Source organism: Paroedura picta, chromosome 14 (genome assembly GCF_049243985.1).
Source record: "Paroedura picta isolate Pp20150507F chromosome 14, Ppicta_v3.0, whole genome shotgun sequence".
In the NCBI taxonomy this organism is placed as follows: Eukaryota; Metazoa; Chordata; class Lepidosauria; order Squamata; family Gekkonidae; genus Paroedura; species Paroedura picta.
In genome coordinates, this window is record NC_135382.1 from 17,479,495 (window position 1) to 17,502,374 (window position 22,880).

At 46.8% G+C, this 22,880-nt stretch overlaps 1 protein-coding gene across 1 annotated transcript; it reads right to left on the minus strand.

Moving 5' to 3' along the window:
• Nucleotides 1-35: 35 nt before the first annotated feature.
• Nucleotides 36-18,594, minus strand: MRPS35 (mitochondrial ribosomal protein S35). Its single transcript, XM_077309741.1, has 8 exons — nucleotides 18,433-18,594; nucleotides 15,539-15,585; nucleotides 12,505-12,672; nucleotides 11,300-11,360; nucleotides 10,584-10,723; nucleotides 7,775-7,884; nucleotides 7,195-7,264; nucleotides 36-356 (listed from the first exon to the last, which is right to left on the minus strand). The coding sequence occupies exons 1-8, from the start codon at nucleotides 18,551-18,553 to the stop codon at nucleotides 81-83; spliced, it is 993 nt and encodes a 330-aa protein (XP_077165856.1). The 5' UTR covers nucleotides 18,554-18,594; the 3' UTR covers nucleotides 36-80.
• Between the last annotated feature and the right edge of the window lie 4,286 nt (nucleotides 18,595-22,880).

Sequence of the window (22,880 nt, forward strand, 5' to 3'; positions counted from 1 at the left end):
GTGTCAGAAACTGATCATAGAAATTGAAACCGGACTCATTCCAACTGCTTGATGTATATGTACATAGACAAGCCCTTCGACTACAAGGCATTCACGTTCAGTAATCGTTTGACAGACTCCTTATACTCTGAAAGGTTCTCCACTGTTTCTCCTTCGTTCTTCAGCACAACCATCGATTTTCTGTAGTCCTGGACAATCTCTGAGGCAAGCAGGGCCTCTCTGCTGGTCTCCTCAGTTGCTTCCGCTGCTCTAATTCGAAGCAGTGTGTCCAAAGCATTCTTCTCCGAGGCACTGTTCTCCCAGATATACTCCTCCATATCGTCTTCAGTCTTTTCTTTTTCCCACGCTTCGTTTTTCTGGAAAGGAACAGCCATGTTAGAGAAAAGGCTAAATGAAGAGTTAAGCCAGGGGTAGTCAAACTGCGGCTCTCCAGATGTCCATGGACTACAATTCCCAGGAGCATTCGCTGGCAGGGGGCTCCTGGGAATTGTAGTCCATGGACTTCTGGAGGGCCGCAGTTTGACTACCCCTGAGTTAAGCAAAGGGAAAGGTTAGCAGTACAGCGGCAGAACCTCCGGGACTTAGGAGAGGGTTTACCCAGAAGTAGCTTCTGAGATTCTTCAGAAGGCTGTTGTGGGTTCCCTGGGCTTTGTGGCTGTGGTCTGGTAGTTTTAGTTCTTGGTGTTTTGCCAGTCACCGTGGCTGGCATCTTCAGAGGTAAGAAACAGTCAGATGGAAATCTCTCTGTGTCAAAGTCTGGCGTGCATAAACAATTGCCGGGCATTTTATTTACTTCTCAGTGGGTGTGGGTGTAATGCGTCACATTCGTCTCTTATCTGGGAGTCTCCCAGGAGATAGTCTGGAACCAGGAAGTGCTCTTCTCGTGTCTAGGGAGAGTTCATTGGACATTCCATTTATCAAAGTCCTCTTGTTTTTTATTCTAGTGCTTTTAAGGGCTGGTAGGTGTGTTTTACTGATTTTCAGACTCTCGGTAAATAAAATGTCTAGCAACTGTTTACACACCCCACATTTTGACACTGAGAGATTCCCATCATCATCATCATCATCATCACTATTTATTACTATTATAATTAGCTTTTATTAACCACCAGACCCTGCTGGCTCATGGTGGTTTACAATAAAATCCATAAAACAAATGAAACTACAACAATCATGGTGGCACAATCCAATTCTATCACCTTCCCACCCCCCATCCCCTCCATGCTCGGTAACGGCAACACACCACCGCCCTCGGGAGAGGTAGTCCTTGCCCAGGTGTCTGGCATATGAGGCTTCTTCAGGGAGGAGCCCAATCTTCCTTAGCCCAGCCTCAAGCACAGGCCCTGTGGAACTGTGTCAGCTCCACCAGGGCCCTCAGCTCTTCTGGGAGCTCATTCCACCAGGTAGGGGCCAGGATTGAAAAGGCCCTGGCCCTGGTTGAGGCCAGGCATATCTCCCAGGGACCGGGGACAACAATCAGATTCAAACCCACACAGTGAAGAGCCCTGCAGGGGGCATAAGAAGATAAGTGGCCCTTCAGATCGCTTGCTGTGTGTGTCCTATCTGAAGACGTCAGCTGCAATTACTGGCAAATCATCAGTGACTATAACTACCAAATCATGGCCACACAGCCTGGAAAACCCACAACAGTTAGCCATGAAAGCTGTCAACAATTCATTCTTCAAAAGATTATCCACGGATAGTAACAGTGGGAAAGCTTCCTGGAATGACAGTGTGCAACCACCAATGAGATTCCACTGTAATGCTGTGCCACAGAGCTATGTCACAAGTAAGTAAAACTTCATTTATATCCCACCCTTCCCCTTCAGGACAGGTAAGAACAGTGACAGTAAGGCCTGTTCAGTGTTCCTTGTGAAGCAAGCAGATGCCCCAGAATTCTTTGCATGTACAAGGGAACTACTACTTTTGTATGACAAAAGGTTAAAGGTCACTAAGCTTGAGAACCTACGTGCTGAAATGTCATTCCCGACACACAAAGGCAATCAATGAGTTCATATCAGCACTGTTTAAAAAAAAGATCTGTTCTTGCTGAGAAATGTAAAGAGCAAACTCCTATGGAATATTTTCCTGCAGAAAACCAGCACTGAAGAGGAAAGAGAATTAAGTCTAATTCAGTAGTGTGATTTCCACAATAATAAAAGTATAATTTATAGCTCTCTCTCTCTCTGAAACATCTGCTAGCCCTACCTGAAATGACATTATTTGATCAGCCACTAATAAAATAACTGCAGCAGACCCTGACAGAAGTGACCCTTAGCAGAACAAAACAAAGTTTATTAAACTTGATGCATTTTGCCCTAACTCAAACAAATCATATGTCCAAAAAGCCAGTGTAAACACAACTGTTAACAGTGCCTCCACTTTGGTGATCTGACTGGGGTAAGGGGTGCTAGAAATGCCTCTCCCCAAGACTATGTTTCTGAACCTGAGCCACCTCAGGGGACACCCACACAAGACATATATAGGCATCTTAAGCCTAAACTAGTTATATGATTACTGAGTGTTCCTCAGTCTAGGGCAGAGTCTCCGAACATTTTGAGCCTGAGAGCGTCCCTGGAATTCTGATTCACTGTGAAGGGTGCAGCTACAAAATGGCTGCCAGGAAACAGCTGCCGCAAGAGGTGGAGCCAGCCACAAAATGGCTGCCACAGCTTACACAGCAAAGATCCTTGCACAGTGGTGGAAACGGCTGCCAAACCAACATTTATTTAAATAATCTATACAGCTAATCAGATCTCCACAAGCACTTGGAAATCTTGCTAGCAAAAGCCAACTGCCTACCCACTTTCTAAAAATGTCTGCTAGGCGCCAGGAAACGTTTCTGTAGGTGCCATGGCCCCCACCTGGTCTAGGGTGCTGCGCTGTCTCACAGCTGAACAAGAATGAAAGGGAAAGGCCATGTTCTGGTTTGTTATTAAAGCCCAACGACAGAACAAAAAGCCTCAAAACAGCCCCCCAGTGAGTGGACCAAGCCTTTGCCATTTACCAGTTAAGAGTTGAAAACCTGCTAAGAAGGCATTGCTCCCTCTGTACTTATAAACACAGTCAATCAAGTTACCTGCCTATCAGTATGCTATTTTATGGGAGGGACATGTATCTAATAGTTATCAGGGTGTCTCCACTTCGTTATTCACACTGGAATCTCATGAGGACCATATAACCTCTGCAAACTGAAAAAGGTGTATGCTTTGCCACAGGGGGGCAGCAAGGCTTCACGCTTTCAAGCACAGCCTGCCGCTGACACCTGCCCGCCAGGGAATTAAAAACACACACACAACATAGAACTCACACCAGCACTTGGTTGGATTCCCCACCGCTGCCCAGTTTGGTTTGCAGCAAGACACAGGGCTGGGTGAGCAGCAACCCAGCAGATGAGCTTAGACCCAGGTTCAGCTCTGCTATGGGGTTTGTGTCCTCGTTCACCTTAGTTTCTCAAGAATACAGTGAGGTTAAAATAGGGGGAACCCCATATACTTCCCTGTGAGCTCCTTGGAGAAAGGTTAGGTGACAAAATGAATAAGAAAAAGGCCATTCAGTAGTAAATCAGTGTTGTTAAATGGGGGAATACCATACTCGGTTATCACAGTATCATCTGTACATCCTTTTCCAATTCCAAAAGTAAGAATTATGGGTAGGTTTGTGGCAAAGGTAGGGAAGGGAATCTATAATCAGTGAGGAGTGTAAGGTAAGGGTAAGGATTGGAACCCGGCTCTTTTGGATCTTCATATGCCCACTAGTCTACCCAGCAGTCTACGCTGGTGAGAAAAACATAACGCCACTTTCATGATGAAACAGACTAGTAGCCATGTTAGTCAGCCTGTAGTGGTAGTCCTAGAGGAGATCAGCCCTGCCTGCTCCTCAGAAGGCCAGATCCTGAAGATGAAGCTCAAATACTTTGGCCACCTCATGAGAAGGAAGGACTCCCTGGAGAAGAGCCTAATGCTGGGAGCAATCGAGGGCAAAAGAAGAAGGGGACGACAGAGGTGGCTGGATGGACTTTGTGCAAACTTAAATGGACTTTGAGGAATGGTAGAGGACAGGAAGGCCTGGAGGATCATTGTCTATGGGGTCACGATGGGTCGGACACGACTTCGCATCTAACAACAACAATGAATTTGTACTCTTTGGACCTTTACAATAAAAGATATCACAATACAGACTACTTTATAAATTGGGTAACTGTATAACTCCCAAAGCAGAGACCAAGTCAAGATACACGTGATCAGTTTTACTGACAAAGAGCCGAGCAAGGCCGAGCAGGCTACCAAAAATCTCCTCTCAAGTCCTCCTTAAAAGGCAAAGGCATCCCCTGTGCAAGCACCGGGTCACGTCTGACCCTTGGAAGCGTCATCCAAGGGTGATTTCTTCCCTCTCTTTTAAATCACACCGAGATTAAGAATACACAACTGGTTTGGAGCTGCCAATAATGCATCAAACTAAGCTTCTGCCTGAGGGATCACCCCGATCATGGAAAAAAAAAAATCCAGTGTGTCATGGCAAGTCATGAATTTTTCATTGAAATCAAAGACAATTACAACGGAGGAGGCAATTAAGTATTCATGTGGAAGTTGAAAGGTAATAAAAGGGCACGGGACTTGTGTGTATTCAATACACACCAAGCACTCACACAAGCAATATCATATGGCCAAGTCTTCCATCCCTGAGTAATGCTAGAGCCGGGGACAGATGTGCTCATCTGGAATTCATCAGCCCAAGAGCCCTGCTTCCAGAAGACTCAGAGCCCGTGGCTCAAGGAGATGGTTCAACTAGCAAGGTAGAAATGCTATGAGTTGAATGTGCCAAGCACAGAAGCACACCCCCTGCCTCGACCTGCGCATGCCACGAAGAACCGGTAATGTCACTTCCGCAAGCTGGTGGTGAGCAGTTATTACTAGCAGAGACCTGTGGTTTGTTCCGCACTGTGGAAACCACTTGTTGCTTGAAGAACCAGCTTGGTGTAGTGGTTAAGAGTGGCAGCCTCTAATCTGGAGAACCAGGTGTGATTCCCCGCTCCTCCCAATGCAGCCAGCTGGGTGACCTTAGGCTACTCACAGTTCTCTGAGAACTCTCTCCGCCTCGCCTACCTGACTGGTTGTGGGGAGAGGAAAGGTAGGAGATCATAACCCACTTTGAGAGACCTTTGGGCAGCAAGAAGCGGGATATATACAAGCCAGCTGATCTTCTTCTTCGATCAGGACACAAAAGGCTTGCCAATTGCACTGCACTAACTCAGAGAAACCAAATTTCTAGAAGCCAGTGCAACCTTGCAGAAGAGTTGGTTTTTATACCCCACTTTTCACTGCCTGAAGGAGTCTCAAAGCGACTTGCAATCGCCTTCCCTTCCTCTCCCCACAACAGGCGCCCTGTGGGGTAGGTGGGGCTGAGAGAGCTCTGAGACAGACTGCTCGGTGAGAACAGCTGCTAACAGAGCTGTGACTGGCCCAAGGTCACCCAAGCTGGCTGCATGGGGAGGAGCCGGGAATCAAGCCTGGCTCGCCAGATTAGAGGCTGCCGCTCTTAACCACGACACCATGCTGGCTCCTTGGTATGATCTGTGCCAAGCGTTATCCGTCAGAACAATGCTGGCAGACAAGAGCTCTCGGTGAGTCCAATATTGACAATTGTCTTGGCATAGAAAGGAGAAAAAGAAATCAAGATGACAAGGGACAGAGTAATGCGATGTGATTGACAGGAGTGTTGGACTCGGGCCAGAAGGCTATGGAGTCAACCCCGTCCCCCTTCCTTGCTAGGAAGTTTAGCACAGCCTCAGCAGCTCTCTTAGCCCCACACATATTGGAGGTCTGTATAATGCAGATAAACAGTTCCTTGTGTGCCTTTCTTGATGGAAGGGCGGGATATAAACGCGGGAAATAAAAGAATATGAGACCCGATGATAACCGTGCCTGAGAAATTGCACTCCGGGTTGAGGGAAAAGCTCAAGTTACTGGATGCTATCTGCACTAACCAATGTTTACACTGGACTCTGTTTTGTGTTCTTTGGCGTCAGTTTGATGCTAACTGCGCTGGACTGCAGACAAAGAAGCCGAAAGAGGCCTCTTCTTCCCCTATGCTACCTATTCATCTATTTTTACACGCTGGTGCCAGTCTTGCACTCCAGGCTTGGGTAATGTACTTCCCTTAGTTCTCTGAGTGCCAGCAAATCCGATCGAGAATCCCCAAGAACAGCTATGGACAAGGTTGTCGGTTCTTTGAAAACACAATGTAACGTATCACACCGGAGTTGGTGAACAGGCGGACACTGCGTCGTGCAAATTTAGCTTTGACACGGTGCTTTTGAGGGTTCTGAACACTCTGCATGCGTTCTCTGAAACAGTTACCCCTGCCCCATGGAGCAGACTGATAGGACACCCTTCTCCTAGCACTGAAGACAGGAGATCACAACATGATACAAGCTTCCCTAAAACCAACCGGTGGGCTTGTGAGAGTAGCAAGTTTTGAACTGGACAAGGGTGGCCAAACTGTGGCTCTCCAGATTATAGACTACAATGACCATGACCCCCCTGCCAGCTGTCCTCCAGCTGAGCCGCTACATTACATGAGCATGTGAGTCACCTGCTACAGTTTGGGGACCATGCAGAGAGAGCCATAACCAAGTTCCGTGATAACAGGCACTACTTGTTCTCACCAAGTCCAGCTGGAAGCCTTAATACAGGGGTAGGCAAACTGTAGCCCTCCAGATGTCCATGGACTACAATTCCATGGACATCTGAAGGGCTACAGTTTGCCTTCCCCTGCTTTAATACTTCCCATTCATGGCTGCAGAGGATTCAACAGTAAGCTATGGTTTTTTCAGCAATGCTTAAAGCAGCCTTTCTCAACTTTTTAATCACTGAGAAGCCCCTGGAACGTTCTTCAGGCTTCGAGAAATCTTAGAAGCGGCGCAATTGTGCAGAATAGGGTTGGGAAGCAAAGCTCCGGACACACACACACCTGGGGCCCTTCCTGGCCCATCACTGGCCATGGGGAGGGGGGGCAGGTCATCGTGACCATATATGGTCATCTCACTCAATAAACGTTTAACAATTAAAATATATATATATAAACACTTTCAGGAAACCCTTCCAAGGCCACCAGGAAACCCTGGCTTAAAGAAACCACTAAAAAAACAACTTTATCCAGCCTTGCTTTCAGTTCTCATGCAATGATTCTTACCCAGGATTCATGGAATAGCACAGTCAGAAGGTATATCCCATAGTCATAATTCTGCCTTCTTAAGGGGCACCTGAGAAGCAAGAAAAACATAGTCAAAATGGTATTCTTTCCAGTATTTATAAATTGTTTTTTTTTTTGGCTGTAGTAAAATTCACATTAGACTTTTACATTTGAAGAAAATTTGCTCTTTAGGGCAGGGGTAATCAACCTGTGGTCCTCCAGATGTCCATGGACTACAATTCCCATGATCCCCTGCCAGCGTTTGCTGGCAGGGGCTCATGGGAATTGTAGTCCATGGACGTCTGGAGGACCACAGGTTGACTACCCCTGCTTTAGGGCATTCCACGATCTCCTGCTCCCTTTTTTGGTGCCCATTTGGGTGAATTCCGGGTCCAGACAGTGGAGGAACGCAGCAGACCAATCAAGCTTTGCCGGGCCCCAGCCAGCATCCTTGCAACACTGCCCAGTTGCTTTTAAACCTTTGCAGCAGCTGAGTGGGACAGAAATGGATCCTGGAAAAGGTCTTGACTTGCTCACGTCGGCAGGACCCACATTAGCTCATTTGCTCGTGTTACGATACCTGTCCGTTGTAATGGTCAGGGTATCTGTGGCCTTGCAGTATCTCTCCCCTACAAGTTTAATGAACTTCTTTTTCGCATGGTCATCCAAGTTGAGGCTTGAAAGCTGCACCTGGGGAAGAAAAAAGAGGGGCAGACATCAGAGTGTTAAGACTCGCCTTTGATGTTTAATCAGTCGCGCAGCAAGTTCAGTACCTTGCACAGAAGTTACAGCCTTTTCTTCCAGCGAGGGCCAAAAGACATTTATTTATTACTTAAATTTCTTACCCGCCACTCCCAAATGGCTAGTGGCGGGGTATGAAGTCTATATAAAATCCCCAATAAAACTCCCCTTAAAACCACAGACAAATTTACAATAAAAAAGAGAAGATAAAATAACTCAAACCCATACCCCCCCACTATAATCTCCTAGAGGGAGGAGGGAAGAAGCACAGATGGAATCCATGGCTGCCATACACATAGCTGTATCATGAAGGGGAGTCATAACGATCTTCAACCATAGACCTCCGTCTTCCAGGCCCTGCAGAATGCCGAAAGCTCCCGCAGGGCCCGTAGCTCCTCCGGGAGCTCATTCCACCAGGTAGGGGCCAGGATCGAAAAGGCGCTGGCCCTAGTTGAGACCAGACGTGCTTCCCTGGGGCTGGGAATGACCAGCAAATTTGTACCTGCAGAGCATAAATATGGTGTGGAAGTGTTGACTCAGCTGGACTGTGTGATGTCAGGACATAAAGTAGGGTATTCCTCAGACGCAGAACGCAGGAAGTTTGCAGCTTTAGGGGACACCATGGGTGACAGCAGGTGATGGTGGGTGGGCAAAGGGGAGCCACTGAGTATACATGGGTGAGCGAGCAGAAGTTTGGCTGATGTCTAATGCATACGGACATTTAGTGTCCCTTCCACAATGAGTTTGGTAAATCTTCAAAGCTACAAAGGGCTTGCCATCTATTTATTAAAAAAAACAAACTTGAAACTCTCTAGTTCTGTGCTTGAGACCTTGCGCTGTCCAACATCCCCCTCCAAATGAGTCACGGAAGCATCTGCGCCTATGTCTACCACGTCTTCAAACAACAGAAGGAGCTGGGAACAGTGTCTCTACAGAATCTTAGTGGGGAAAGCAACACAATTTATATGGGGGGGGGGAGATAAGCAGGGGAAGGTTTTGGAAGAAATGTAAAAAAAATGAACAAAATAAATTAGGCAAATATCCTAAGCAGAGAATATAAATTTTTAAAACTCTGATTTTGTGACCCAAAAGAGCCTTGTGCCTAGCACTCACTGAAGTGGTAAGTCAATGTGTGACACTGGACTGTACCACTTTGAGTGGCAGCATATCTGACTGCTCATTTGCAGAGAGAGAAAAAAAACCCTCTTCACCTGGAAAAGGAGTGTACCAGGGAGAAAGCTAGAAGAGAAGAAGAACTGGGGTTGTGTACTCTTTTTATCACTTGAAGGAGTTTCAAGGCGATTCACAATTGCTCTCCCCACAGCAGACATCCTGTAAGGTAGGTGAGGCTGAGAGAGCTCTGAGAGAACTGTGACTGGCCTCATGTGTCTCAGAGGGGCTGACAATCAGCTTCCCTTCCTCTTCCCACAACAGGCACCCTGTGAGACAGCTGAGGCTGAGAGATCTCTGGCAATTGTGACTGTCCCAAGGTCACCCAGCTGGCTGCATGTGGAGAAGTGGTGAATCAAACCTGGATATCCAGATTCCAGGCCACTGCTCTTAAACAGTACACTACATCTAGGCTAGAAGACGTCTCCCCCACAGCTTAGGTTTCCAGGCAGAGGGAATTATACTTGTGCTGAAGGAACATTCCGTCAAGCAAACCTGTAGTTTACCACCTCACAGAGACTCACAGCGGAGTTCCCAGCCAACAGCAGCCTCCGTGCCATCTGCTTTTCACCTTCAAATCTCTCGCTGCCCCACTCCTCCCAGCAGATTAGGTTGTCAGGGAATTAACAGGGCGCCGCCGCAGGACAGGATTATCAATCAAATCTGATCTGATCATCAGGGCTAGGAGAGGCCAGATGGCTGGCTATTTCATTTTTTAAATAATCAACACCCAGGACACCTCGCAACAAGCAGCCTCTGCAGTTGACCATTCTGAAGGAGAGGAGCAGGCTGTTGTGTCTACAGAAAGGAAAACGTTTGTAGGGATGGCTACTTGGCGTGTAGGCCCAAAGATGAACAGGGCTAAGCGCGTCGCACCCTTAAAAATGCATTTTGCAAATGCTAAAAATACATGCTAATGAAGGCCATTTGTGGTTTGCTCCAAGCTTCTCTCATTCCCTCAATCAGTTCGCAGGGCCCATAAGACAGAGCTCTTTCACCAGGCTTATGGCTGAGGCCAGGAATAAAACACTCAATTACATCAAATTGGCTCATCTCCCTGGGGAAGTATCTGATGGAATATGAGGAGTTGATCCAGACACCCAAAGAAACAAACCTTCTCCAATTATCTTTAACAGCACTTTGCTGTTAAAATAACAGCCTAAGGGGTGGGTGGGCGGAGACTGGGTGTGGCCTGTCCGAGGCAGGCCCCAATGCTATTTGGTATTTACTTATTACTTTGTTTCTCAAGTCGTTGCTATTGACACGAAAAAAAGATTGGGGGCAGCTCCTTCTACAGAACTGGTTGCTGTATCACTGGTAAATACTTCTTTGTCTATGACCTTTGACGAGCAACAAGTTTTACAATCAAACTCACTTTAAGAGCCCAACACGTGTGTGTGCGTGTGTGTGTGTGTGTGTGTGCGCACAACACACACGCAGACACTCACACACACATGTTCCTTCTGCAGAGTACTTACTCTTAAGGTCACCACTCTCGCTTTAGGGTTACGAACAGATGGGCCCGCTGAGATGTAGTCTGCTGTTTCAATTTGTACGGGGAAATGCTGAGTACATTTCTCATCGTTATCCAGGGCAGCTGGCCACTCCGTGCAGAAGTCTAAAGAGTCAACAGTTCATTTCAGAACACATGAGCACCTGTTATAGCCAGCCAGCCAACAGAATGGTGTTCAACAGTACCAATTCCACTCCCTTCCCATGAAATAAAAGCAAAAATTACATTTAAAAATGCGGATTGTTAAGAGGCACAAAAGCAGATGGAAAAAGTACATTGCGAGTTGAATGAACAGCCTCCTACATAAGAAATCCGGCCCAATTCCCCATTTCTAGGCACAAATTACATTTCTTTATTTGCTTTAACAATTCATCCATCTGCCTATTCTCACAAGCCACTGGGCTTAAAAACCCTATCATTAAAGCATTAAAACAATGAATGATTCCAATAGCTAGCAGAAACCATACAAAAAGCCATCAGTTAACTTGTATAGACACTTTTCACCTGTCCTCATTAGACTTTTAATAGCTGCTGAATTATTAACTGCTTTTAAATTCTTTTGATTCCCTGGACACCTTTAGTAGAAGTAAAAAAGTGCAGAATCACTCATCAATTTCAGGTTTCTCTGTATGGAGACATCTTTATTTTACACCAAAGCTGGTTGCAAAACATGAAACTCACCTTTAAGAGCAGCACAGTGTTTCCTGATGGCAACTGGAGTTAGATGCAGGAAATTGGGGATCTGAAAAAATTATATACAGACTAATATCTGAATGGTGCCAGAGATCAGAATTGAGGATAAATACAAACATCAATTACAAAGAGCAGGCTAACAAATACTTTCTTTTTTAAAGACAGACAAAATCAACACATACTAAAAAGTGTAGCAATATCAGCAACTCTTATTACTAATATCTCCTAAATGCCATCAAATTAAATGTCAATTTAGTGGTTTTCCTCGTTGTCCCCTTTCCCCCCTGCCTTTTTTCCTCCCCCCTTCCTTTTTAGGATGACATCTCTGCCCTAGATACTCCACCCTCCTTGTCTAACTGCAGCACGGGTCTGGGGCCCATTAAGGAAGACCTGTTTATGGGCTGTTGCCACTGCGTTTCTTGTTTTGTTTGTGCTTTGCAATATGGGGTTTTATGGGAAAGACTCAGTTTCTTTTGACATCCCAGGACCCTGATATAATTGAACCAGTAGCAAAGTTTGTACATCTTGCCATGAGAAATCGTGAATGTATTATGTCTAAAACATGATCTTTGCATTTGTTCTCACTAGCAGTGGATCCTTTTGCACTTTCCCTTCTTATATTTTACTTTTATATGCTATTAAAGGCTTGTTGTTGTTGTTGTTGTATTTTATCGTATTGATCTATTTCATTGCTATGTAAGTCACTACAAGCTGGCATGCCGAGAGCAGACACTAATAAATCCAACTATAACAATAACAACAATAGTAATGCAAGGCATGCTAGTTGAAAAGATTCAACCACTACACCCTTGAAGGTGGAAGTCTCAGAAGTTTTTGTTTAAGTCCCAGAAGGTCTGAAGAACCAGTCAGCTAGCAGCTTCTTTAAAGTGACTTCATGGCATCTCACCCCAAATCCCTACAAACCCTCTTCCAGTGGTTTCATACAGAGGCTAAATAGCATAGAGAAGGGATCCCAGGCATGGTGTGCCTGCCAGCTCCAGCTTTGGGGACCTATAAATATCTACATGGTCTATAATATATCTACGTGGTCTTTGGGCTGATCCTGCATTGAGCAGGGGGTTGGACTAGATGGCCTGTATGGCCCCTTCCAACTCTATGATTCTATGATAAAAGTGAACAAATACTCCACATCCGCATCAATGCCATTTTGAGAGACCCATATTTAGTCGTACCTTTATAAGTTCCAAGTTGCCTTCTTTCGGAGGAGATACTCCTCTTTTCACTGGGTAGCCCATCCAAATGGGAAGGGGCACTGAGGAAGGTTTAAAAGCAGCTGCAGCTGGGTACACACTGGTCCAGTCCTGATCAACATCCATCTTCTCAGTCCTTGGAGTTCCAGGCTAACAAAAGTTGCAGAGGAAGAAATTAAGGTTTGATAGTGGCTCTATATATTCAACTCGCTGAGGGACACTGCTCGCAAAACTCAGTCCCCTGGAGAAGATAACCAACCAGCTCCAATAGTTAGATGGGCTTTCAGGAACCTCAAACATAAACCGGACTAAAGCCAGCTATTAGAATTCCAGCTGATGAAATCCTCCAGTGGAAGCAGCTCTTGGAATTTGATGGATTCAAACTCCTGCTCTGCCAGCATGGCCTCAAGTCAACTACTATATCTCAATCTCACCTCAAGAACAAAATTGCATGCATCGCTCTTCATTTTATCATCATAATAAAGAAGCCTTTCTATTTAAATTGAGGATGATCAAAGACGACCTTTGTGCTCTTGACACATCGCAGGTCACTAAAGCACCGCAGGACTACACATTCTTAACACTGAACATCAAAGCTAAGACCACAGCCTGCCTGGTGCCAACTTGTTGAACCATGGTTTCATCACATTTTGATATGCTGTTGATAGAAAGTGTTGTCAAGGAGCAGCCAACTTATGGTGACCTTGCAGATTTTCAAGGCAAGAGACAAGAAATGATTTGCACTTGTGTAGCAACCCTGAAATTCCTTGGAGGAATCCCATCCAGGGATTAACCAGGACCAATCCTGCTTAGCTTCATGAGAACTAACAAGATCTGGCTAGTCTTGGCCACTGACAATGTTGTTGTTGTTATGTGCGAAGTCGTGTCCGACCCATCGCGACCCCATGGACAATGATCCTCCAGGCCTTCCTGTCCTCTACCATTCCCCGGAGTCCATTTAAGTTTGCACCAACTGCTTCAGTGACTCCATCCAGCCACCTCATTCTCTGTCGTCCCCTTCTTCTTTTGCCCTCGATCGCTCCCAGCATTAGGCTCTTCTCTAGGGAGTCCTTCCTTCTCATGAGGTGGCCAAAGTATTTGAGTTTCATCTTCAGGATCTGGCCTTCTAAAGAGCAGTCAGGGTTGATCTCCTCTAGGACTGACCGGTTTGTTCGCCTTGCAGTCCAAGGGACTCGCAAGAGTCTTCTCCAGCACCAGAGTTCAAAAGCCTCAATTCTTTGACGCTCGGCCTTCCTTATGGTCCAACTTTCGCAGCCATACATTGCAACTGGGAATACCATAGCCTTGACTAAACTCACTTTTGTTGGCAGGGTGATGTCTCTGCTTTTTAGGATGCTGTCTAGATTTGCCATAGCTTTCCTCCCCAGGAGCAAGCGTCTTTTAATTTCTTTGCTGCAGTCCCCATCTGCAGTGATCTTGGAGCCCAGGAAAATAAAATCTGTCACTACCTCAATTTCTTCCCCATCTATTTGCCATGAATTGAGAGGGCCGGATGCCATGATCTTTGTTTTCTTGATGTTGAGTTTCAAGCCAACTTTTGCACTCTCCTCCTTCACCTGCATCAACAGGCTCTTTAGTTCCTCTTCACTTTCTGCCATTAGAGTGGTATCATCTGCATATCTAAGGTTGTTGATATTTCTCCCTGCAATCTTGATCCCAATTTGTGACTCCTCTAATCCCGCATTTCTCATGATGTGCTCTGCATACAGGTTAAATAGGCATGGCGACAGTATACAGCCTTGCCGAACTCCTTTCTCAATTTTGAACCAGTCAGTGATTCCATGTTCAGTTCTCACTGTTGCTTCTTGACCTGCATATAAATTTCTCAGGAGACAAATAAGATGCTCTGGTATTCCCATCTCTTTAAGAACTTGCCACAATTTGTTGTGCTCCACACAATCAAAGGCTTTAGCATAGTCAATGAAGCAGAAGTAGACGTTCTTCTGGTACTCCCTAGTTTTCTCCATGATCCAGCATATGTTGGCAATTTGATCTCTAGTTCCTCTGCCTCTTCGAAATCCTGCCTGTACTTCTGGAAGTTCTCGGTCCACATATTGCTGGAGCCTAGCTTGTAGGATTTTGAGCATAACTTTGCTAGCATGAGAAATTAGTGCAATGGTGCGGTAGTTTGAACATTCTTTGGCATTGCCCTTCTTTGGGATTGGAATGTAAACTGACCTTTTCCAATCCTGTGGCCACTGTTGAGTTTTCCAAATTTGCTGGCATATTGAGTGTAGCACTATTACTGCATCGTCTTTTAAGATTTTGAATAGTTCAACTGGAATGCTGTCACCACCACTAGCTTTATTGTTGCTCAGACTTCCTAAGGCCCATTTGACTTCACATTCCAGGATGTCTGGCTCCAGGTCAGTAACTGACAATGCCACCACACAACTGGCTGTGGACAAAGTCGTAGGATGGCCAGGAACTTTGGACTCAGACAAATCGCTGCTATATAACAAGCTGAAATCCAACCAGAGACACAGCCACACTACAAATGTAAACAGTTTAAAATCAGTTGATCGTTACTAGGGAATTTTTTGTAAATGAAGGAGTCTTTGGGAATGCACAAAGAACACTTGAGAATGGTAGTAAGCAAGAATTTTTGCTTAGGTTTTTCTAGCACTTACACTGAGGTGTGATTTGTAGGATTCCTTGCCCAAGAATGACAACAGTCAAACATGTTCAAAATGGATTTCTCTTCATATAGCATAACCTATGCAATAGAAATAGATAACTGTACATAGTTTCAGGTGGACAGCTGTGCTGGTCTGAAGTAACAGAACAAAGTTTGAGTCCAGAGGCACCTTTAAGACCTACGGGGTTTAATTCTGGGTATAAGCCTACATGTGCATGCATACAAAGAAGTGTGCATGGATAAATGAAGAAGTGTTCATGCAAGCGAAAACATATACCCAGAATTAAAATGTGTTGGTCTTAAAGGTGCAACTGGAGTCAAACTTTGTATATATGACATGCATCTTTAACTTCTCACCTCTCTCCTCTGTCTTTCATTTGCTCTTCCCTTCTGTACTGATGTACCTGTAACATAAATACTTGTTAAAATATTAGAATACAGAAAATATGTGATAAGAACAAACTCTCCAGTCCTATTCAACACAACACATTGAAGTGCTGAAAAAAGTCAGTACTAGATGAAGCAGATGCATTCTGCTGCACAACAATACCACACTCCCCATCTGGTTGATTTCTGGTGTCCTCCATGTCAGAAGTCTAGCGGGGAGAGCGATTCAGGAGTGGTACTCTGAGGGATGGGGTAGTGGCAGCAGGGCCGGATTTTCCTATAGGCAAACTAGGCTTCAGCCTACGGCCTCAAGATCAAGAGGGGCCTATATTCAAATTGTTAGCAAAATTAAAATGACACTATTACACCAATCGCAACATGTTTCATTTAACATACTGATATATATCACAGTAATGATGTATGTTATTATCTCTCGTGTAATTTACAAACTTAAAAATGGGAAGTGAAAGGGCCACATAAGTGGAATAGCCTAGGGCAGGGGTAGTCAAACTGCGGCCCTCCAGATGTCCATGGACTACAATTCCCATGAGCCCCTGCCAGCATTCGCTGGCAGGGGCTCATGGGAATTGTAGTACATGGACATCTGGAGGGCCGCAGTTTGACTACCCCTGGCCTAGGGCCTCTTTTCGTGTAAATCCAGCCCTGTGTGGCAGTCCTAACAAGGCACCCTACAGATGCCCATCAAGATCAAAACCACCTAAGGTGGGCTCAATTCATACCATGGCTCAATCCATCTTCAACAGTTTCTGAATATGTGCAAAACAAGAGAATCCAGCGTAGACGTTATGGCTTCCAGGGAAGGGTGGAAACTGACAGATTTTTTTGATATTTACAAGAATAGCAGAGTCTGAGGGACACTGTTGCTAAGATCCATCAGGCAAACAATAACTATTTCTTCAGAGATAACAAAAACAGGAAACCGGGGAAAGAAGCAGCTGAGTCTTTGATGACAAAGATCAAAAGACTGCTTCAGGAAGAAGAGAGATGTCAGAGAAAGCCAAATGAAAGCCTTGCAGCTGTTTTGGCTATGAAAAATATGGGGCACTGGACCTGTTGCTTTCAGGAAGGGTGTCTGGAACACTGGAAAAATAGAGGCAAGGAGAGGTTCTAAGGCCAGCTGAAAACTGTCAACTTGTCTGGGTAGCAATACACCCAAGGGACAAAAATATGAAATTGTTGAACTTCTAACCAGTATTATGCAACTTCTTACTAAGAATGCCTTCACTACCTACTGGAAAGTTTCAAATATAACACCAATTTTAAAGGGAGGGAGTGTGTCCAGAGGGTATCCAGGCAATTCGCCCCCAAGCCACTTAACCCAACAGTTATTCTGGACAAATTAGCAGAAACTGCTCTCAACTATTTACAGTGACTTGGCTACTGGTGACAAGAGTGTGCATAGGGGAGAGAGCATGAAAAATGGTAAGTCTCCCAAAGTCGGAAGCATTGCGTGTAGCTCATTCGACCACCTCCCTCTGCTGCAGACTGGAATGAGACAGAAAGACTCCTGAAGGGGTCACACATCAGCAGTTGTGCAAGGATGCGAGGAAGTGAGGAGTGCACCTACTCTCCAGGGCATGCCATAAAGAATGCAAAACGGAAATGTTCAGGAGACCTTTTTATAAATAAAGGTAACAAGGCTGTACTCTGACAGAACAGTTTTGGAGGGTGCCCTAATAAAAGGAAAGGGAGTGTCGATTCTCTCTCTCTCTCTCTCTGTGAGAATACACAATTTCTCGATCACTTAACATGCCACATCATTCATTCTGTCATTCATTCTACTTACTGTACATGCTGCCCTCCCAGTATACTGGCTGAGGGTGCTGTAAAGCAGGGGTAGTCAACCTGTGGTCCTCCAGATGTCCATGGACTACAATTCCCATGAGCCCCTGCCAGCATTTGCTGGCAGGAGCTCATGGGCATTGTAGTCCATGCACATCTGGAGGACCACAGGTTGACTATCCCTGCTGTACATCATCAACAATACACAAAATAAGACATACAACCATCTTAACTAACAGCAACATCATGTCAATTGCAGGTAGTATTTCTAGCGTCCCTTTGAATAGGACTGTGTTCAAATTGGTGTGAATGTGGGAGTGTGTTTTTAGAGGCCCGTGCTTCGTTTCAGATTTAGAAAGTGTTGTTTTTCATACTCTGCTGGAGCTTCAAAGCATCTTACAATCGCCTTCCTTTCCTCCCTCTGTGAGGTAAGTGGGGCCAAGAGCTCCAAGAGAAAAGTACTTGGTCCAAAGTCACCCAGCAGGCCTCATGTGCTTCCATGTGCCTTACAATCGCCTTCCCTTCCTTGTCCCCACGACAGACGCCCTGCGAGCTAGGTAGGGCTGAGAGAGCTCTGAGAGATCTCTGCAAAAATAGCTCTGCGACTAGCCCAAGGTCACCCAGCTGGTTGCATGCTGGGGAATCAAACCAGGCCTCCGCTCTTAGCCCTGCGGCTACAGTCGACCCCGTTCTGCACACTTCCAATGCACGTTAGGAGTCGATCTCCCTGCAGCACACGGCTGCAAAAGCTGGCTGAAACTAGCCCTCTCCGAGGCGGGCGGAGGGGAAGGCAAGCCGGGCTTGCCTTGCAAAGGATCGCAGGCTAAGCACAAGGTCTGCCGGAAAGGCAAGGCGGCAACTCCTACTCGGAAACAAGCTCCCTATCCAAAACCATCACCCCATCCCTCCCAGCAGGCCAAGGGTGACGAGAGCACCACGGGATCGGGGCCCCGGCCAAGCTGCCGCTCCGGAGCCCTGCCCACGTGCGTCTGCGCCGGCTGCCCCGCCGGCTCGCGAGTAAGCCGGGACACGGATTCCCGGGGGAGACGAGCGCAGCCTACCTCGCGGCCCCCCGGTGCCGACCCGCAGCGCCACCGCGTAGCCCGCCGCGCCGCCGTTGCCCAGCCAGGGCCGCAGCCTCCGCGCCCACACGGAGCCCCTCGCCCAGCCGGCCGCCGCCATCTTGCGGCCCGCCACGGAGCTCCGCCCGCCGGAGGAGGAGCAGGAGAAGGAGAAGGAGGCGCTGCGGGTGGCCTCAGGCTGCTGCGCATGGAAGGAAACCGACGAGCTCGTTTCCGCCACGCTTTTCCCTGCCCGAAGGAGGCCCGGAGCGGATGGCGGCCGCCTCCCTTGCGGGATTGGGGGCGCGTTGAAGAGCCACGAAGATGTATTCGCGGTGTGAGCTTTCGAGCGCAGGCAGTCAGCTGTGCAAGTAATACACAGTTCAGTGGCCAGGATGTCCTCGAGGCATGAGCTTCTGAGCGCAGTCAGCTGTGCAGTGTTCAGTAAGACCAGGGGTAGTCAAACTGCGGCCCTCCAGATGTCCATGGACTACAATTCCCAGGAGCCCCCTGCCTACTGGCAGGGGCTCATGGGAATTGTAGTCCATGGACATCTGGAGGGCCGCAGTTTGACTACCCCTGAGTAAGACGGAACAATAACACAGAACAAAATTTGAGTCCGCAAGTGACAAGCCCAGAGCATTCAGTAAGGGACTTCAAAGTAGCTGGTTTATTGCCAAGAAACTTCCTGGAGCAGACTAGAAAGGGAGATTGTAGAAATGCAAGTTATTACAACACTCAAAACAATGGGATCCCCAGGACTCAACAAGGATATTGGTTTCTTATTGCACTACATATGCTCTTTCAATGAGCCTCTTGTGGCGCAGAGTGGTAAGGCAGCAGACTTGCAGTCTGAAAGCTCTGCCCATGATGCTGGGAGTTTGATCCCAGCAGATGGCTCAAGGTTGACTCAGCCTTCCATCCTAAATGAGTACCCAGCTTGCTGGGGGGTAAACGGTAATGACTGGGGAAGGCACTGGCAAACCACCCCGTATTGAGTCTGCCATGAAAACGCTAGAGGGCGTCAGTCCAAGGGTCAGACATGACGGTGCTTGCACAGGGGATACCTTTACCTTTACCTTATGCTCATTCAGCTCTTATAACTATATTCCTTACAATCTCCATTTCATTTGTGACAGTGGGACTAGAATATAATGCAAGTATGTATATAACGTAATTTAGAATCTAACTCTGATCTTAGGACAGGAGAAGAAACACAGCAGGGCTTCTCACTTGTGAGGATGCATTTGCTTTCTTTACCACTACATCACACTGTCTGCTCATATTTAGTTTACCATCCACAAGTACCGTATTTGCCTGCGTATAAGACGACCCCCCAACATTTCCACTCAAAATACAGTACTATGGGCCACTATGGACAGCTATGTCTATCCCAACTGAAGTGCGCCCGGCGTATAGGATGACCCCACCACTTAGAGGCATGTTTTTCAGGGGGGAAAGTAGTCTTATACGCCAGCAAATACTGTATTTCAAGATCTCATTCACACACACTGCTACCCAGAAGAGGATCTCCCATCCAGTATGGACGCTTTTCATTTATGTGACCTAGATGTAGAATTCTGCATTTATCCTTATTGAATTGCATCCCTTTTCCAGCATGTTCCGATCGCATTGAACTCTGTCTCTATTTTCTGGGGTGTTCGCTACTCCTCCAAATTTGGTGTCATCTGCAAATCTAATGAGGAGTCCCTCCAGCCCCTTCATCTAGGTCACTGATAAAAAGGTTGAAAAGAACCAGACCCAGTACTGAGCTCTGTGGCACCCCCCTGCTCACCTCCCTCCGATCTGATGAAATAGCATTGACAACCACTCTCTGCATGCAGTTTTCTAGACAAATCCTTATCAACCTAACCATCCAAAAATCCAGTCTACAGTCCTCCATGAATCAACTTTAAAAGATGGGCCTAGGTAATTAACCAAGTTGTTATTGTTTTTAATAGCTGCTATAAGTTGTAGAGCCTCTTGTGGCGCAGAGTGGTAAGGCAGCCGTCTGAAAGCTTTGCCCATGAGGCTGGGAGTTCAGTCCCAGCAGCCAGCTCAAGGTTGACTCAGCCTTCCATCCTTCTGAGGTCGGTAAAATGAGTACCCAGCTTGCTGGGGGGTAAATGGTAATGACTGGGGAAGGCACTGGCAAACCACCCCGTATTGAGTCTGCCAAGAAAACGCTGGAGGGCATCACCCCAAGGGTCAGACATGACTTGGTGCTTGCACAGGGGATACCTTTACCTTTACCTATAAGTTGTAGGGTCACATCCAGCCTGGTTTTCATGCACTGAGAAAGGCAGTCCCTTCTGACCACTAAAAGAAAAACAGTGCTTGATATCATGGACTGGCATGGATAAAAACCAATTGGGGAGATGTAAGGAAGGGTGTGAAGTGAAATTGAAAAAGCTAGCTGGAGCCAATCCTGTGCTTTACTATGCAATGTAGACACCATCTTAGAAGAGACATTCTTTTTCTCTCCCACACAGAAAGGAATGGCTCTTTGAAGAGAGGACAATGTTAAACCATTGCACTGTGGGAGTGCTATTGAAAGCTGATGCCATTTTAGAGGCATATTGTATATATCTGTGAGAGACAAGGGAGATTTTGCCTACCATCTTTGCACTACATGAAGATATAATTTGTGTCACTGGGAAATGGGAGGGCTACTCCGGGAATTTCCAAGTCCACTGCAAAGAGACCTGAGATTCTCCTGTAACCGAATGTGGTCTTTTAATCGGCTCTCCCCCACTCGACATACACAGGAAAACAGTTAATACCAGGGCAGGATACTACTGATACCAGCACAGCACTGGCCTAATAAATCATGGTAATATGCACTCTACGCAGAGAAAAGATTTAATTTTTTTAAGTTCCAACTCAAAGGAGCTGGGAGCCTCGCAGCTGCACTCATGTCCAAAGCAACATGTAGCATTCATGGTCTGGCATGCTGTGGGCAGCCATACAAGGAGGCACCCCCACATAGAACACAGCCAGACAAGGGACAAGGAAATGTTCTGGGAGCTCTACAGATTTGGGGAAGAGGCAGATTGAACCATTCTGCTGGCATCCTTTGAAACAGTGGTCCCCAAGCTTTTTATCGCTGGGGACCGGTCAACGCTTGACAATTTTACTGAGGCCCGAAGGCCCGCCAGAGCCCCTGACTTCCCGCTGTCCGCTGGGGGGTGGTGCCAGCAGCAGCTGTGCAGTGCCATGCAGAGGGGGAGCCCCAGCCATGGCAGCCGCTGGAGAGCACCAAAGGTGAGCCGGCGGCAGAGTGGCAGGGCAGCCCCTGAGGCAGCAGCCGGGGAGGAGGATGAGGAGGAGCTGCGGCCCGGTACCAACTGATCCACGGACCGGTCCCGGTCCCCGGACCGGGGGTTGGGGACCACTGCTTTGAAAGACAAAAGGGGGTGTAGCCATTGTGGTATAGGTTAAGAGCGGCAGACTCTAATTTGGAGAACTGGGTTTGATTCCCCATCCCTCCTCCACCTGAAACCTGCTGGGTGACTGGGCCACTCACAGTTCTCTCAGAACTCTCAACCTCACCTGCCTCACAGTGCCTGTTGTGGGGAAAGGAAGGGAAGGCAATGTGGGGAGAAGAAGGAAAAGAAATTTGAGACACTCAAGCCTGGGCCATTTACCATTCTCTCAAAGAGCTCTCAGCCCCACCAACCTCACAAGGTACCGGTTGCAGGGAGAGGAAGGGAAAGTGACTATAAGTAGCTTAGAGACTCAGGGTAGAGGAAAGCAGGGTATAAAACACAATTTTCTTCCCTACTCCAACCATATTACCCATACGCCACTGCAACTCTCATAAGAACCCAGGGCCTCCCCCCCCCCCACACACACACCCTGACAAGGATTCAGGTTCCAGGGAGCCATTTTTTATAAGGTGATGAGGTGGACACAGACATGAGGAAATTAACAAACATGTACATGCACAGGAAAGCTCATGCCTTGAATAAATCTTTGTTCATCTTAAAGGTCCCATTGCACTCAAATGTTTTGTGCTGCTTCAGACCAACACAGCTATCATAGAGTTTTAAGGGTACCTCCAGGGTCATCTAGTCCAACCCCCTGCATAATGCAGGAACTCACAACTACCTGCTCACCCACTCACAATCTTCACACCTTTGGCGCACGCCTCTGGTGAGCAAGATCCTTTTATAGCACAAAGGCCCACCCAGCAGAGGGTGGAGTTAGCAGTCAGCCCCAGATAAAACTGCCAGCTAATGCAAATCAAGAAACAGAAAGAAATTTCCAAGCTGGGGATGGCAAAAAGCTTTATTCAGAACGAGTGCCTAGGTATAAAACCTCGTAAAACTAATGCAAATCAGCGAATGCAGTTAGCTGCAGTCCCCCACTGCCCAGACAAGGAACAGAAAAAAAAATAACATTCAAACAGCCCCAGTCTCCTGCATCCTATATACCCTCACTGTAAG